Source organism: Diachasma alloeum, unplaced genomic scaffold (assembly GCF_001412515.2).
Source record: "Diachasma alloeum isolate Michigan unplaced genomic scaffold, Dall2.0 Dall_scaffold_00534, whole genome shotgun sequence".
Taxonomy (NCBI): Eukaryota; Metazoa; Arthropoda; class Insecta; order Hymenoptera; family Braconidae; genus Diachasma; species Diachasma alloeum.
Window position 1 is genome coordinate 493,874 of NW_021680666.1, and position 18,333 is coordinate 512,206.

The 18,333-nt window shown below is 40.4% G+C and overlaps 2 protein-coding genes across 2 annotated transcripts in view; both read left to right on the top strand.

Moving 5' to 3' along the window:
• Nucleotides 1-1,557: 1,557 nt before the first annotated feature.
• Nucleotides 1,558-18,333, top strand: part of LOC107042888 (FK506-binding protein 2) — a 30,001-nt gene continuing 13,225 nt past the window's right edge. The window contains exon 1 of the mRNA XM_015264121.1: nt 1,558-1,977. Within this exon, the coding sequence (XP_015119607.1) occupies nt 1,781-1,977 (197 nt within the window). The 5' untranslated portion in view covers nt 1,558-1,780. The remainder of the gene's footprint in view (nt 1,978-18,333) is intronic.
• LOC107042889 lies at nt 16,703-18,251 on the top strand. Its single transcript, XM_015264123.2, has 4 exons — nt 16,703-16,858; nt 17,168-17,293; nt 17,372-17,530; nt 17,594-18,251. Exons 1-4 carry the CDS (start codon nt 16,805-16,807, stop codon nt 17,753-17,755), a joined length of 501 nt encoding a protein of 166 aa, XP_015119609.1. The 5' UTR covers nt 16,703-16,804; the 3' UTR covers nt 17,756-18,251.

An 18,333-nucleotide genomic window follows, 5' to 3' on the forward strand; every position in this document is an offset into this window, starting at 1 on the left:
GTTTCGCTTGTAACTGAGACATTTTCATTTCCTTCCTCTGGTCTGTGTTGTGGTGGCACGGGTAAAGTGCTTGGTACATGCATTTCGGTTGAATTCTTCGTGTGACAAAAAATAGAAAACAAAAATCCGAGTGTTGAAATCTACAGTTTCCACTGATTTTCCCATAAAATTTTGCATTTTCAATTACGAAATTCCGTGAAATTCCAGTACAATTTTAATGTCGTAAAAATTTTCAACATTGCTTGCGTCAGGCCAACTTCTGCTGACAAATGCCAGCGCCTGAATTTTTTTGACCTAAAGTGTACCGAACATGATACGTCTTGAATATCGCGAATTCGTCTCATAAAAAAATATTCTTTAAAAATTAAATGATGAACTCACCTCAACGCTCGCTCTATCATTCTCGTTGTCATCCTGCAATGAAGCCTATTATTTTGATTAACATGAACTGCCGGGAATTGTTTCTTTATCACTCTCACAGAAATATTAATCAAGAATACTTACAATGTGTTAAGCGACCGTGTATTCCCCCCCCCCCCCCCCCCCCCCCCCCCCCCCCCCCCCCCCCCCCCCCCCCCCCCCCNGTATGTATATACGTTGACAAAACGCTTGGCATGTGGGGGTATAAGCGAGATGCAAACGTGGCCCAATCATTGTGGACGGATACGAGAAAGCGTACCGCGTGACATACGCGTAGGAATACCGCCATACAATCTGTCGTGGCGTGAGTTGAACGGTTGGCTGACTACAGAATCTGTGACATCACTATGGATGAGAAAATTCCATCGCGATAACAAAACTTTTCGTTGAATTCTAATTCTAAAACTGACAATTCCTCTCGTCTCTTTGAATTGGAAATCGTCAATCCTGAGGATAAAGTTTCATGTCGATAATTTCTTTTTCATTATTATTTTCATTTCGAAATAAAAAAAAAACAACAACAGGATAACTCGGGTTAAAGTATTTTTCTTTCAATTGTAATTGGTTTTCCTTTTATTAACTTTCAATTTTGAAATTCATTGATATGAAATTCAGTAGCGAAGTGGTAAACCGTTTTAAGTCGACTTATCTCCCAGTTGAGTTTTTGAGGAATATTTCTGGAACGAAGGGAGCTAGGGAAATTTTCGTCATTACATTTGTTGTAGCTCTCAATCGGCTCTACAAAAAAGGTTATAATAAAAATTTTGCTATCTCCCTTAGATTACGAGATATTTATTGAAAACTGGTCAATAGTCAAAATTGACTTGTACCGTCTTACCACTTGGGTACTGAATTAAAATTGTCCTCAGGATGAAATTAAATAATTTTGAAATAAAATAAAACGACAGGATAACACCGAAAAAAAAACGGAAAATCCTTGATAGAGTGAACGGGGTCAGAGTACCGCCAGGAAAGTGGGAAGCGAGTGTCAGAGACCTACATATTTTCAAGAGGCCAATGAGACGGCGCAATGTGGCGTGGCGGGACGTTTCTATACCTCACACTCAATCCTGCCTTCCACGTAGGATAGGGGGGAAGGAGTTATGTTCGAGCGCGCGCAATACTACCACCGCTCTTACAACGAAAAACTATACAGTGTGAACGTCACTACCGACGAGACGTACTCTCCAAGCGCCAGTTGCTCGTAGGCGCTCGCCGACGTCACCGTTTCCAACGTGAACATTTTTTTTTCGACGTTGGAGAACACTGACATTCAGGGAAATAGTTGACAATTTCATGATAATACATTCAATTGTATTTTCAAGTTTTTGATATAGAGTGACGGAAGGAGATATTTAAAATGCATTCGGCGTATACTCGTGGTGCTATCTGGGCTTTACTTGCTCTGACTGTAGTTTCAGTGTCTGGTAATGCCAAAGAACTCAAAGTTGAGAAAGAATATGTGCCCGAAATATGCGAAAATAAAACTAAGAAGGGTGATCAGGTGACCATGCACTACACTGGAACACTCCTGGATGGAACGAAATTCGACTCAAGGTAAGTGACTCTACGATATTATTGTCTTTTAGTCGTGTGAATGAGTGATTGTTTAGAGATGGGGGAAACATGTGGTAGTCATTTTTTACCCGGAAATTGTGGTACGGAGGAGGAAAGGAGAAGCCGAGAATTTTGTTTCTGAAGTATCCAGGGAAATTTTCCATCCCAGAGACCGTAATCTAAACTTTTACACTCGCATAGTTCCGGAGATATTGGAGAATGTTTTTTTTTCGGGTTGAAAGTTCTTTTTTTAGGCATGTCGAATGTTATCACGTGACTGTGATTACGGGAGTCGAACATTTCAGAGAGGATCTCGTCGAATATTGATGATTACTAATCAGAGATTGGACTTTGACATTGAAAAAAGGAATGGAAAAGCATACAAAAACCTCTCAGTAAACTCGTCTCGCAAATCAAAACGTGGAATTATCCTCGATTTGACGGCCATATTGAAGCAATCTGGAGCTTAATTACGTTTATACGTAGGAATTAATTCGTGACTGACTCGAGGAATGACTCTCATAGTCGCGGTGAAATGAAACACGTGTTTCTCCTTATGAATGAACGAAGAACTCTCCTAAAAAGAAAAATTACCAACGAATTTCTTGTGATGAACAGGATCAGAGGGCTTGAGAGTGACAATTATTCATTTCTCGTGAGCCACTTGGGGTCCACCTCAAGGTGAACGGATTATCCCCATAACGTAGATCGTACTCAGGGTCGAGGAACAAAAGTCCCTCCCTCGTTTTGCTAAATGGGAAACAATTATTTTCTACTTCACCTCTGTGGCATCATAACTAAAAATAAAGAAAATTAAATGCTAAAACTAAAAGTTTTTGTTGTACGTCTGTGGGTGCTGGGCAATTATGTTTTCGTGCCTTGGTACTCGTAAAACGAATTGTACCGTATCCCGTTACAAGAACCGTTAATCGCTGGAAGTGACCTGGAGCCCATAAAGGCAGGACCGTTCATCATAAATATAATATTTTCATCTTTTTTCTCTCTTCACTTTGGGGGTTTTTAAAGGGCAAGCCAGGGGAATGTCGTAGATTTAGGGGGAATTTAAGGGGTCTGGTTTTTATCTTTCAAGATGAATTCCTTCGTTTTCAGCGCCAGACATTTGTTCTCGTGGAATAAATGATTAAAATTGGCGAAATATTTTTATCCCAGAAATTCCGCGAGATTGCTGAAGAGGAAAACTGAATTGTGTGAGGGAAATATGAGGTTTTTGATGAATTGCAAGCGTTGAGAGCCAACAAAATTCCTCAGCGGACAAAATGGATTCCTTTCCATTCAAATTTCGATGAATCGCCAAATGCAGTTTTACAACATTTTTTTCGTTCCCTTTGTGCCGTTGAATTTCCAATGAATTGAGTTACTAGGCGATTGGACGACCATTGGGGTCAGGTGTGCAACTGAAATTCCGCGTACATGCATCGGAAAACGTGTGATCACAGCCGGTTTAATCCCACAATTCTAAAACTCGAAGTTGTTATTTTTTCGAGAACTGTGCATCAACATAGAGATATTTCGTTTCAGTTTGGTGAGCTGTGTTTAACAAAGATTCACAGTAAGATTAATGCAGAATGGGTGAATATTGCACGTGGGAATTGTTGAAAGTAAACGCTTGGAGAGTGCAAGGTGGAAAATTGTAATGAATGAATCCACGGGGAGGTCTTTCATACGCGGTACTTTCAACCCCTTCATAAAGGATGATTGATTTCATGACTCGTGGAGATACGTCAAGACTTCACTGAGTTAATTTCAAATGTCTTGAGATTAACATGGCCATGCAAAACTTTCTCCGATGAAACCTTGATTTTTCATTTTCCATTTCAAAGGCATTTCACTATTTTCAATCATCGAGCTGGAAAACATTGGACTTGTATTTTTTAATCTCCTGAACTAAACGAAATTTATGTCGATGCAACCGGAAAAATGTTCGAAATAATCATAAACCCGAGGGATTTAAAAATATACCAAAACTTTCTCATAAAATTCCCCAAAAAAACGCCTAAAAACCCCATTTAATTTTCCCCTCCATACCTTATCACCCGTCCGCGAAACCCAAAAAGCAAACCCATAAAAAAAACAACACGATTTTCTAATTGAGCTCGGAAATTGATCTGATAAAAGCATTTCCCTTTCAACTGAAAAAAAGAAGCCAGAAAAAAACGTGTAAAAAAAATACGATCTTTTAACCCGGGCTCTTGAGGAGCGTGTCGGAGAGGTCGTCTATTCTGGAGTCTCGAATTACGGGGAGAACGATAACGCCCGTTGGGAGAGGGGGTCCAAGCGATGCTAGAAGGAGAGAATCTGTAGTGAAGATGAGAAGAGGCCAAGAGGGGGACGGGGGGGGGCTCGATAGTGTTATCGCTGAGCAAGCTGTAGGTCCAGGCCTGGGCCTCGTTCGTGTCTATGGTTAGCCGTTATCTCAGTTACCGACGAGGTTCACCTCTTTGACTCTCCCCTCCTCCCCCATGCACCACCTTTTCACCCAGTGTCCCCTTTGGTCTGTTGCATGAGTAGCTACTGCATGTACACAATCGAGGCAAAGGAGAAGCAACACCGAATGTATATGGGTATGCTGTTCTCTGACTGCGACAATGATGTGGCTCGAACTACTCCCACGTAACTGCGGTTTATTCCTCATGAGATACGTTAATTGAAATTTCAATGTTGAATTGTGGAGATGAGGAATTAATTCATTGAAATTTACAATTCTCACTCATGTTCACCACTAAATGGGAGATTTCAATGACTAAATTTCATGATTTTCTGATGGAAATTTCATGTTTTAATATTTCCTGACATGTACTGAAATTTTTAAACAGCTCGACTTGTTGGAAACTTCTATCAAATTATAATTTCACTGAAATTTCAAGAAATTTCCTCACCGATGGACACAGTTTAATGACAAAATTTATGGAAACTCTAAAAGTCAGTTTAATTATTCCACGCAAGTTAATGGAGATCACTCACAGACCATTCAATCTGAAATAGGAAATATCACGAGTTAAAAATTTATATTCAAACGACAGTTCGCGCAGGAATTCATAGTAGCCCCATTTCCGGTGCTAGAATATCCAATGACCACACGATGAAAATTTGAATATCGGAATTATTGAATGAATGAAGTGGACGGAACGCGTTGATAAATGTCACTTCAATTTACGTGGTTTAATTTTCCCCAGGCTCCACACGATTTGAAAATTGCGTCAAAAAAAAGTCCAATTCGATTTAACATTCGTCCGATGAAAACCGGAATGGAAATACATGACACGTCCGATATGAAATTCAATATCTCATTTTTTGTGGGTCAAACACTGGGGAAATTATCGACAGCGATCGACTAATTACTCTGTTGGCTGGAGAAATGAGGTCGATGGGCCGAAGGGCCAATTCCCTAGTTCACTGTTCAAATGCGCTGATGATACGGTTCCATTACAGCGCCATTCACCTGTATCCGATCTGCCGTTAATTCTGACCACTCTGGGACCACTCAAATACCCAAACCTGTCCAACGTTTGGTCATTCAATCGACATTAGCTGGACCCATAAATAACTGCACAAGTATCGTCATTGAATGATCCGTGATATTCAGAATTACCTCAGGAATTGAAATGTCAGAGGCATTGATATGACAACGGAATCGCTCCTGAATCCACAGAAATTCATTATTCCCCGGGTAATTGCACTTTTTCACCGCGCAGAACTCGTATATTTGAATCTTCTTTTAACGAAGTCAATGTGAAGTCACTCTTCCATCGCTCCCTTCATCCCGCAAGACTCTCCGTAGGATTTAATCTGACGTGATTGGTTCGATTCGAATTACCTTCAGACCCCAAGTAGTGGGGAGACACTGAACGATTCAATTAAGGCGAAGAGATGATTAAGACCGGGAATATGAGGTTTCGAGTGAGAAAGCACTGGGAGCGTTTACACCCCTGTCTATTCTCGTTTATTTTTTTTGTTTTCAACTACAATGTTGCACTTGATTTAATTAGAGGGGCTCTCTCACGCTTCCCTAGGTAAACGGAAGTCGCAATGGCCCATTCTTCCAGCACTTACCTCGTTAAGTCTCGCCTAAATGGAACAAAAGAATTATTTGGAAGACGAATTGTGAGGAATTCCATTTTTACCCCCTAATTGGGATTTTTCTATTCTCCATGGGAAGTGACGCACGAATAATGATATATACAAGCGGATTATTTTTATTGTCGCCCTTTACTTTCCGATAATAATTTTAGAATATTTTCAGTCGACGATATGAGGGGTTTTAAGGCCCATGATATTTTACAGAATTACGGGAATTCGTGAGAAATGTTTCATCAAATGAAAGATGTTACCACGTATACCACTGAACAATTTCCACGAAACTAGCTCTCTGCCACGTACCAACTGGAATACCTCTGATGAAACTCTCTAGCACCAGTTGTTACGGGAGTTTGTTCTCAACAGCCATCATTCTGTGTAAGCCCGTGGGATATAAACTGTTGACGTGGACGAATCGATTATGCGTTACATGATGATGGAACCCACCGATGGGTTTCATAGCTACTACAAAACGGGATTATCATTGAAACACTAACTGCCATCTATTTGGGAGAGGTGTTGACGGGGTGAAGAATATTGTTGATGAGTTACAATGCCAGATTATTTTATGTGGAGATGAAAATCTATTGAATTTCTTCCAAATAAGAATATTTCCTAAAATTTTTACACCTCAAGAAACTCAGTACATTAAAAATTCCACAACTGTAATTTTTCAATTATAAAAAAAACAAAACGAAAAATTTGAAGAATTATTCTATTAAAAGTGCGGAAATTTTCATGAAATTAGGTATTTTTATGAACCCTCAAACTCCACTTTTATGTTCATTTACTCGTTTATTAACTTGACAAGTTGTTTCGAAAACTTGGATGATACCCTTGGGCGTGAGCTCAAGTAACTAACACCCCTGTCATGTTGAACTCCCTGGCAGATACCATCTCTCGAAAATATGCACTTGAATTGCAATTGCCAGTTCAGTTGGAAATGATGGGAACGTCTAAATGAGTTGATAACTCGTGTTTCCAAGCTCACAAATTATCTTTTCTCCTCTTCATTTTTTTCTCAACCTCTCTGATGCAGTAGCAATCGGAGAAGTTTATTTACTCCAATTCCCAATTATTGTGGTACCTCGAAACCTCTTTGAAACCGGACATCTGGGAGTGGAAAAAAAAATTCACTCGTTCGATTCCCTGAAAAAAAAGATAACGCTTTTATTTATTTAATTGATTTTTCTCTGTTTTTAAAAGACATTCAGAGCAGGTCGAAATCCCGGATTCTCGTGGAATTCCCCTCATGTACACCGCAAAGGGAGGGGTGGGCGGTATGTGTATAGAATTGCATGGAAAGCGAATTCTGCAGGATCGACGAGTTGCATGGAATTGCATTATGCTCGGGACCTATAGCGGAGGGATTGAAAAGGATGAATATCCTGAGGGAGCAAACTCAGCGGCTATTTTTCCTCACTCTTAGTGCGACGTGTACGTTCACCCCTTGTTCGAGTCGAACCATTCATTGACCACTCCACTTTTCACACGCTTCCACATTCACCTTTTCCTCCTTTATCTTTTTTTTTCACTTCCCCAATAATTTTGTTGAAACAACTGACGCATTTTGCTTTCACCATCAAAATAATACAATAAATTACCGAGAGTAGCTTAACTATTTAAACAGAATAAACTTATAAAAGTTTGGCCCCTAAAATTTCCTCATACGAAATTCAATAAATATCGATGTAGAAGTGGTTATTTACACATCGAGAGCCCTCCCGGAATACCACATGTGTTACTCCTCAACTTGCCCCGAAATAATTTACCACCCATGCAGGGGACACCGTCCTGCGTTACATATTCTAGTGGAAAAGGGTTCAACGGGGTTTGCCCACTCCAAGTTTCACTCGAAATTCCACTCGTGACCACATCAAATATTTAGACGCTCGTGACAATTTTATACATCGAGTCCCATGTGTCTCCTAAAAAAATACATGACGAATTTCCTTTTCATTTTCAGGAAAATTTACCTTCCACTCATTTTTCAAATCCTTTGCATAAAACTGTTTTCCACTCTCTCTCTGTCCTCATTTCTCCATTTTGGTTGAAGTTTATCAAACGTCCGGTGAAGATGTGAAAAATATTCTCAACTAAATTTTCCCCAGGAGGTGAGTTTTTATAACCATCGTTGGCTGCCAACTGGAGAATTTTTGAAAAGCAACTTCGATTTGTTACGACGTACATGACAGCCTGCTATCCGTCATATCCCCTCCTCCCCTCCACCAGTAGGATACCCCACTGTGGCCTGTTTTTGCCCGTTATATTCCACCTCTAGCACATTGTCATCCACTCGGTTCAACGTGTATCGAACTCCAATGCAAAACCAAACATGTATTCACGTACAATAAATGAAAACACGTTTCCGGTTTATGTCAAACTATCGGTGGGCTTTTAATTTACCAACATTTCAATACCAATCTATTCGTACATCCGATGTAACTGTCACCAAGGAGTTGGGTCATTAAGAAATGTTGAATGATCTGAAATAGTTATAGACCGATGCGCATAATCTCAAGTCAATCGCGAACTCGTGGCATTACCGGCCTTACTCGCTCATTATTTCCACCGCCGATCAATAATTAATCTGATTCAACGTCAATCAACCGGAGAGATACTCCGGTTATAATGACCTTCAATCAATCATCAATTCGCCTTAGCGTCAGTGCAATCAAATTCTCTCAAGCTATTCTCAAAATAATTTTCCTCTCGCCTGTTTTTCACCCACTGCTTCTCATTCCTCATTCATCGGGCGTGCGAGACGCTGTGGAAAATCCAAGGATATTCAATTTTAAGATGCGATAGACTTCTCGTCATAAAATTTAATTTATCCCCTCCACCGTCCATTCATCTCAAGGAAAAGCCAAGTCTTATAACTGAATTTAATTCATCAACCCGACGAATTTATGGTTTCGAAAATTAGTATATTTTAACGTCATGCAGACCACATGGGCCATTTATAATACTTGTAATGAGTTCGCGTTCGCATTCCGGTGACTCTCGACTTTCACAATTTCCTTCCATACCCCGCGAGTGTCCCATCGCAACTCCCAATTTCGGAGGTAATGCGCCTGATCCGCGACTTTATCCGTTATCTCTCTGAGAATTTATGTTTCAAAAAAAGGGGGGAGATGGTGTGAAAAAAAAGCGCGGCGGGCGATTGAACTTGTCGGGATAAAATATCACCCGGCGTTATTAAAAGCCCAATGATGGTCCGTTTAGTATATCCCGGGGATATCCTCGATACATTTTTCATCCGGGTCTCCATCAATCTTGAGTTCAAAATGCGGTATAAAGCTGCCATCTTCAGGCATTCATACACCCGGGAATGATCATTTTGAATTAATGCCGATGATCAGCCGGAAATTCTGGAAACATGAGGATGAAAAATTCATTGACGAGGGGGAAAAACAGGGGGGCGGCGGCACTGATAACAAAAGAGATAACTGCAGCTTTATCTTCTTCAGAATTTCGGTGAGAAGAAAGTAGAGACGGAAAGTTCATTTTTTGCTGGGCTTAACGAACTCCTAACGAGTCTCACTGAAGTAGATACTTGTTGAGGAATAAAAAGGCGCGCCGGGGAGGGTGAATCGGGGCGCGAGGATAAAGGATTGGCGCAATATTTGGGTTTCGTTGATTATAACTTCCTCTTCTTCTGAATATCTTGGTGATTATTGGAGAGCGAATGCCTCTTGGAGCAAATGAAAATTGATGAAGAGTGGATTGCGTTCCTCACTGAGTGATTCAATCAAATGAAGTAATTAGAGAATCTCGGCTGAAGTAGAAGAAGAATCGGGATTTATTTGAAGAGGAATTGGATAGGATGAAATATCCACGATGACGGGGAGCGGTGTGGAGGGAGACGAGCAGATGATGCCACTTGCTACATCAATCATTCCTCAAAATCTCGGAAGATGAGACACCGGAGATCACAGAATGAAAAGCGAGGGAAATCCCCTGTACAATAGAGATGAAGGAAGTGGAGCTTTTAGGACACCTGCTGTATGAACTTTATAGCCTCGATTTGTTAAAGCATGAGATCTGCTTTATGCATTCGATGTTGAACATGAGAAATATCTTTGGAAAATGTGAAGTACTTTTCCCTGAGTTTCGCGTTCTATGTTGGAAATAATCTATTTTACGTCCCGGCATGAAACAACGAGCTGACAAATTCATCCTTCGAATGTCACACGAATTCAGAATGGAGGATGCACTAGACATTTTGCCTTTTTTATCTACAGCGTCGAAGAAAAAAATTGCAATCTAGCTGAAGACGTATACTATGGCATGAAGCACAGCATCATGATAGGATCCCGTATGGTTCAGGAGGTTCTTTTCATCTCACTAGCACAAGTTGGTGAAGAGATGAAGCTGAACTCTTGTACCGTTAGCTCCAAGGATAGGAGATTTTATTACCATCAAAGGGGGAAACGTATTGAGAGGACGAGACACTGATTGGCAAGGATGCGCCTTGGTCGACTCAAGCAGACACGGGTAAAGAACGATGTAAAAGGGGGATGATATAATAGGTTCAAGGGATCTGGGGTGGAATGAGCGAGGACGACAGTACTACGGAAGTCGGGGAAAATCGGTTTATTAACAGTCTGACGAGCGCGAATTGTTGGTCCTCCGGCGGTTCACATTTCCCTCTCTCTGTCTCTCTCCGTTCTATCATCCTCCGATGGCTTTACGTCCTGTGGATAAACGTCAATGTTGAAACTTAACTTTATTACTGTCTCTGAATATTGATGCTTGGATCCTTTGGAAATAAAGGATATTTTTTGGTATCTACTAGACGACGCTCTCTTCGAATTGATCAAGAATGGCTACATGGATAACAATCCCAGAGGTACGTAAACTCTGGGAATCGAAGTTTATGGCCATCGTTTCGACGTGCTGGAGCTACCCATAAACATTCAAACGAGCTAATCGTAAAAGTTTAATTTTTCGCGATTTAGGTCACCCTCGAATTATGGTTTTCTTCCCGGACAATGCCATTGAACTCGACGGTTAATTTAAAATCGAAATTGATCGTAAATATGTATGTTGTTTCTATAGGTGAAAGTTGGGTGAAAGTTATTCGTTGATTTCCTTGTTCAAGAAGGTCATTGAGACCTTGAGAAAGGGGAGAACGTAATTGGCAAGGTCTGCACGTGGAGTTTCCTCTCGGTATTGCTGGGACAGTAGAGAGTTTTCACATGTGCTGTTCCGTTTTGGGAATTCCAGTTGAGGAGACGTGTATTTTGTCGTCAAGTTATTTTTGAGGTGTTTATATACATTTCGATATCAAAGGTTGTGGTATTTTCGGAGCGTCCTGTACGAGACGGTCAGCAATTCCGGTTTCATTGTGAAATTAACAACATTCAACGTCACGATTATTTTCATAAATTCAATTTTCATGTTGCGAAATTCGTGGAGCCAGGCAGTCGCTTTAGTTTTCATGTTTCAGAGAATTTTCGAGGTTTATGACTGACGGGAGGTAAAAAAGAGTTTGGCATATTTCATCGTGGGCATTGACGTGGCACGAATTTCCTGGCGTTTCGGGCATTCGGCAATATCTCGGTAGCCCATGGAATATTAAGTCCGTGATTGATCTCCACCCCATTTCTATCTCTCTATTTCATAGCCAACGGAGACCTCTTCGGGATATTTCATTCAGCGATCGCACGATTCAAACTATTGACTCGTTTTTATTTTGTTTTCCTCTTTCAGTGATTTTTTTTCGTCCCTTTTTTTTTCATTTTTGTGCCCAGTATTCCGACCCTTAAAGCTGAACGCTCAAGACTCATTCTCGATTGTGGCCTGCAAGTGAGAAGGGGATGAGAGCTTTTGTTGAGCCCTCCTGGGCATTCACAAACCACTCTAGCACACTTTCCATCGACAAGTGGGCCACCCTTTTCCCTTGCTTTGACTTCCAGGGGCGGTGTGTTGCACGAGTAGCCGATTGAGAGACGTCCTCCAGTATTTTCCCCCTTTTCACTTTCTTTGGCGAAAGATGAGAAAAAAAATTTAAGCATTCAGCTCTATTTCGTTAATTATTGGGCGCCATAATAGCGAGAAAATATATTTAAACGAATTTTAATTCTCTTTATGCATGATGAAATTGATAGCATGATAGTTCGCACCTTGCCATTTGATATTCATTGTTGGTGGTTAATAAACCGAAGTATCGATGCGAGTAGACCCGTTGGTATGCCCCCAGTGGAAATATGCTGTCGGCTAATATCCCGGGAGCCACATTAATTTACATCCTTTGTTTCCTAGCCAATACGTGCTCCCGCACGGCTACCGGATACGTGCATAATATTAACCTATGAATTTCCTCGAGTGCCAAAATATGCAAGCCGTATTCTACATAAATTCAAACCAGAAGTTGACTCACATTGCATCCCGAGATATTCAATTTCCATAAATAAACACTGGGAAATTCTTTTGAAGAGCGAAATAATTTTTCCATCGTTGTAGTAATGGGACGCGGACACACGAGGGAGCACTAGACGCCGGAGATCAGTCGAATGGGGTGGAAATACCGACAATATTTGCTCCGTTATATCGCTAGTATCGTCCTTTATACGCAGAATGCATTAAACATTTCCATTCATAGAACTCCATACACTACCCTAGATAAAAATACCCTCCAACACTGGGATAATTCCTCTCACTACCACCACTTCGCGTGAATGATTCAATGAGATTACCTTCTTCGTTCCATCATTGAGCAAGAGCCCTCAAAGCCATTACGACTAATGAATGATGGTTTATCGGACCAAGCAGCTTTAATTCCCTTTGACAAAACTCTACCAGCTGCGTTTACTAATTTCCAACTAACGAGACTACGTTACGGATTTCTCAGTTCACGCCAATCCTCCAGTGGCGAATAGCGTTGGCCCTATTAATGGCCTCTGTAAAACCCTCTTGACTCGGTGGGGGGACTCTTACCTGTGGAGATAACGAGCAGATTTCACCACATCGTTTGACGAGCCAATGCCCTACCTAACGCCACTTATTGTAATTTCCCTGTATTTTGAAACTTTATCGTCATCAAATTGGGGCGTTGATTGCATTAGTCTCTCTCCGTTAATTGCATTCTTTTATCAATGAAGTTTTCCGCTGAATGAAAAATTATCTGGTCAATGTTATAAGTAGCTCGTGCAGAGAAAAAATTTTCATACCGACGTTCTCGTATCTCGGTGGATATATTCCACGAGGGTCCTTGGAATTGCAAATGTTTCATGGAAGATGGGGGGATATGAGAGGCCTGAGAAGAAAAGACGCGGTCGTCGGCGCCACCAGGCATCGGCATCGGGTGGCACGGCCACTTTTCGCGTGGCAGTATGGAAATTCCATACGCACCAGCTGCACCGTCCCTCTCTCCATTTTTTTTATTTCAAATCATTTCAGTTTTCGACAGAAAAATCTCAAAAATTCATCTGCGATTTTCAATTAATTTCTCATAACATGTGAGCGATGAATAGAACACAGAAAAAAACATTGGAAAACCTGGCCAATTCGCTAGAAAATGCTATTGGGTTTCAAATGAACTTCGATTCAATCAAACGAAAAAACTTGGAAAATATCTCAATAGAAATTTCAAACGAATTCGCTTAATTCTTCGATGAAATTTTTTCTCACGTGTCCTTTTTAATGTTGAGGTCTATTGATCGCGGCACGCGGCTTAGGGATAAGGAAATCGTGTATACAGGAGGGACACGAAATGCAGAGGAGCTTTCGACCCAAAACTCAAGTCCAATTTCGTATGAGGGAAGAGGGAAGAGGCTCTTCCTTTCCGCCTTACAGCAAACATATTATCTCCTCGCATATTGACTCGGTGGTAACTATACGGTGCTTCCAGAACCAAAAGCCTGTTCTCTTACACAAAGCTAATACAGACCTTCAGCATAAAACGATTTACGAGCAAGTGTTATTTCTCCCTCCACGCGATTTCACAACTTTCCCTTTCCCTTAGCCTTTTTCCAACTCTTATTCTTAATCATTCTCGTTGTTTTCTATAATAAAAAAAATGGCCCTCGGTGTCGGTGTGAAAGAGCAGTTGTAAAAGAAAATTCAACGTATAAAACGCGGGAAACGAGTTATTTACGTTTTTTTTACAGTTGAAACAGGAAAAAAGGGGTATTATGACCGGCGCAGGAAACCGGGTGGTGATATTGGTAGTTGAAGTGCACGCTATCAAAAAACTCATACGACGCCAGGTGAGGGCACGTTAACGAGTGTTCGTGGGAGAGCCGCAATCATTTCGGCTGATGGGAATTTTACGAATAGAAAAGTGAGTTGATTTTTTTTCTTGTGATACCTGCCTCTAAAGTGCACTTTTTGGAACGGTTTAGTGTGCGTAAAACGATTTTTTCCGCACGGCGTGCGTAAAGTTCACGAGCGTGCGTAAAGCGGATTCTTGTGCGTAAAGCCTCGCTTTGCGCGCTCGAAATTCACTTTACGCACGCTCTTGAACTTTACGCACTCGTGCACAAAAACAACCACATTACCCCCACTACCGTTCCGAACAGTGAACTCGGCAGGTACCACAAAAAATAGGATGTGTTACTCGTGCGTGTGAAAATGTGGAACTTTACGCACTAGTAACACAATATATTATTTTCACGAGCGTGCGTAAAGCGGATTCTTGTGCGTAAAGCCTCGCTTTGCGCGCTCGAAATTCACTTTACGCACGCTCTTGAACTTTACGCACTCGTGCACAAAAACAACCACATTACCCCCACTACCGTTCCGAACAGTGAACTCGGCAGGTACCACAAAAAATAGGATGTGTTACTCGTGCGTGTGAAAATGTGGAACTTTACGCACTAGTAACACAATATATTATTTTCGTTTCCAGGGGAAAACGATAGGAAGTTTGTAGGAATTACGGGAGGGTTAAGATTTTATGGAGATTTCATTGAGTAGTCCTGAGTGGTTGTTGGTTATTCAGGAAATTTGTATTCTTATTTTGCTCGTCATATTCGGATTACGATGACATCTAACGACTTCTGCATGAAGCTCGTTGCAGAACTCTGATCAACTTGTGGGTCTTACTGTTCATAAAAGATCCTTTGCAAACGACTTTCTTGTTTCCTGTAATACAATACAATTGGAATGGGGCACAATTCTCGAGAAAATCTTCGCTCTCATCGAGGAATGCTGCATCGAGGAATGTTACTTGAGAATAACTCAAGTTTTTACGGAAGATCGCAGAGAAGTTCAAAGGGCGTTGTAATCAACTTACTCAGATTGCTTTGGTGCTTTTACTGATTAGTCACAAGTAATCATGGACGTTCAATTGCCACAGTGCAAATTCGAGGCGAACTACTGCACTCTAAGTACTGAAACCCGACTAACAGTGAATCTCAATGGGAAGTCCATTGGGATTTGGGACCCGATTGTGCCAGGATTTTTGGTTCAACGAGATCGCAATTATAGGATACATTCACGAAAGTACTATTGAGATATTTTTCTGGAGAACTATATTTTCTAATTCATAAATTCGAAAAAGCATTACAATTTCAAATTCGTTCGGAAGATAATGCGAATCAGCATTTACCAATAGAACCAAAATAGCTGTTTGTGGATCAAAGTATCTAAATCAATTCTATTATTCATCTCATCTCTGGTGAAACCTGTAAAACATTGAATAATTTCTTGAAATCTCTTGATATCTGTGAATTTCTAAGTTTAACAAGGAACTGTTGCTTCTTAAGCTCCATTAATATTTTACAATGTTGACCCCTTTGGAGCCATTGGCTTTTGCTTCTCTCCAATCATCTGGTTCACCTTATCCCAATAATGATGACAATAAATTTCCGATTAATTTTCAACTGTAAAACAATTGGAATTGAAAAATACAATTGACATAATTGAAATATACTTCTCTCCCCGGAAATGCAATTCATTCGTCGATAAATAAACTCCAAAGCAGCGATATATCTCGGAAGAAGCAATGCAAAAGGGAAAACAAGAAATTCACGGGAAAGGTAAAATAAATTTGTCCCAATTCGAAGCGACTTATTCACATTCTCTGAAGAATCAATGAAATACCCGGATGCTCGTAAATTTAATCCCCCCGGAGCCCACGGTAGAAATAACCAACCGAGTCAGGTGGCCAAAGCCGGAAGTGGATACCTCGTTGAATTTACCCGAGGTTTGTGAGAATAGGAAAGGGGTTATCCTAAACCTAAAATGTTGCACGCCCATACCCCCTCACTGCCATAGATACGTTTCTGCTAAAGTGGTAAAGAGGAACAGAAGGAGGAGTGAGGGGGGGGGGCTACAACGTACTGCAACCGCGAGCGCATTTCGTTCTACATTTCCGCTCGCTTAATTTCTAGGAAGTTAATTGCAGCGAGTTCGTGTCACCAGAACGACAAGAAAGTTATCTTTCACCTCTAGTCTTCCACACGCTTCTTTTAGTTATTTTTGTTCGGATTAATTTCCGAGTTTGAGTGGAGAGTATCAATACGTGTCGATTGGAATGACGGAAAGGAAAAATAATTTTCGTTCTGGTAGTGCTCGTCAGTGTCGTTCGGTCCCTTATCTAATGTTCAATGTGTAATTACCCTGTTGGCAAAGGAAAATACCTTATCGGACACCTTGTGCAGGGTGAAGTCACCGTGCTAGTTAATACTTGTGGAATTTTTTAGTCAGTTCAGTGTGACTGCAGGAGTAGTGGATATCACGTCTTCTAGAGTTTAAAGTTTATCAAAAATTCGGAAATTTCAAGATGATGATTATTTGGATCTTAGCACTCTGCGCATCTGTATCTGCTAAATCACAAGTAAGCCTTCACTGTTGGAAAAATTTGAAATTTCTGGGACAGTGGAGTAGTAATTTTGAGGACAGGGATATTAAATTCAAATTAGAATTTCAGATTAAAAATCTCTGATTCACCTGAATTTTCAATTAAATTACAAATTCAAGAATATATTAACCTGAAATTTTGAATATTTAATGACGAAATTTCTGAAAGTGTCATTGAAACTATAATGTGCAAAAAATCATTGTAGCAAAAAATTTTTAACAGTGTTTAACATTAGAATTGTTTACGCAATTTTTTGAGTCTAAATTTTTGTTTTCCTTTGTCAAGCCTTTCAAGGTGAATGTAAAGTTGGAGAGCCTTCCCTATGACGATGCTAAAGACAATGATTACTTTAAATTCGACCTGTTTGATATAGAAATCCTGAAGGATTTGGATAAGGACATAGGAGTGACGGTTTGTAAATGAATCTCCTCCATTCTCAACTTCCATTGAGTCTTAATTTCGTGATTAATTATCTATTTTCCGAGGCAGCTCGACTATACCATATTTGAAAATGGCGGCGGAAAAGTGGCGAGTGAAAGTCGCGTGAGACTATGTCCGGACTACGATGCTTATGAGCAAGACGTCAAAGCCATTGAATTATTCAAAGGCGCTTTGGACATCCTGCATGAGGAATGTACAATAACAAAGGTGCGAAATGAAAAAACCCATCATTCTCGTCTCACGTTAAATACTTGAATAATTTTTTTGTAGAGAACCGTTAGGCTAAAGCCAACATTCGACACTGATTTGGTAATTGAAAATCTTACGGGATCACCGTGCGACAAAATCTTCACCGCCAATGTGGAAGTATTCCCTCCAGGATCAGCGAAGAAAATCGTGAAGATAAAATATCTCATCACTCCTCAATGCTGAGAGATACGAGAGTCAAAGAGGGTTCAAACAATTTGCAAATTAAAATTCCATGAATATTAAATGAGTCATCAAAATGTATTACACTTCCGAATAGTTTCTAGTTTTTCTTCAACTTGACATTAGAACCTGTTTTGTACGGGCGTATTGATATGGTATCAACAAATGTCGTGAAGTTAATTGTTTGACGTACACTGTTTTGCGTACGATCGTCATGCGATGAAAAGCCTTCAAGTGAACTATCTATTTTTTCCAAGTGGTTTTCTATTGATATACGGGGAGAAAACATAAGAAAAAATTACGTGACAAAATGTAAAAGTGAGGCGAAATTCTCACTTGAAAATTTTGTCCGGAAAAATAAATTTTCCCTCTTGAATTCTCGAAATTTTATGGCTCGAAACGGAATTTTTACGTTGTTGCCATAACTTTTTTTCTCTGTGTAGAAGTTGTATCGCGTATTCTTAAAATGTAATAAATCATTTAATAGGTGTTCAGGCTATGAAAACGCATTCAATGCAACGCTATTTCCCACTTGTTGTTTCTTAATGTCGAAATTCTTCCCCCCCCCCCCCCCCCCCCCC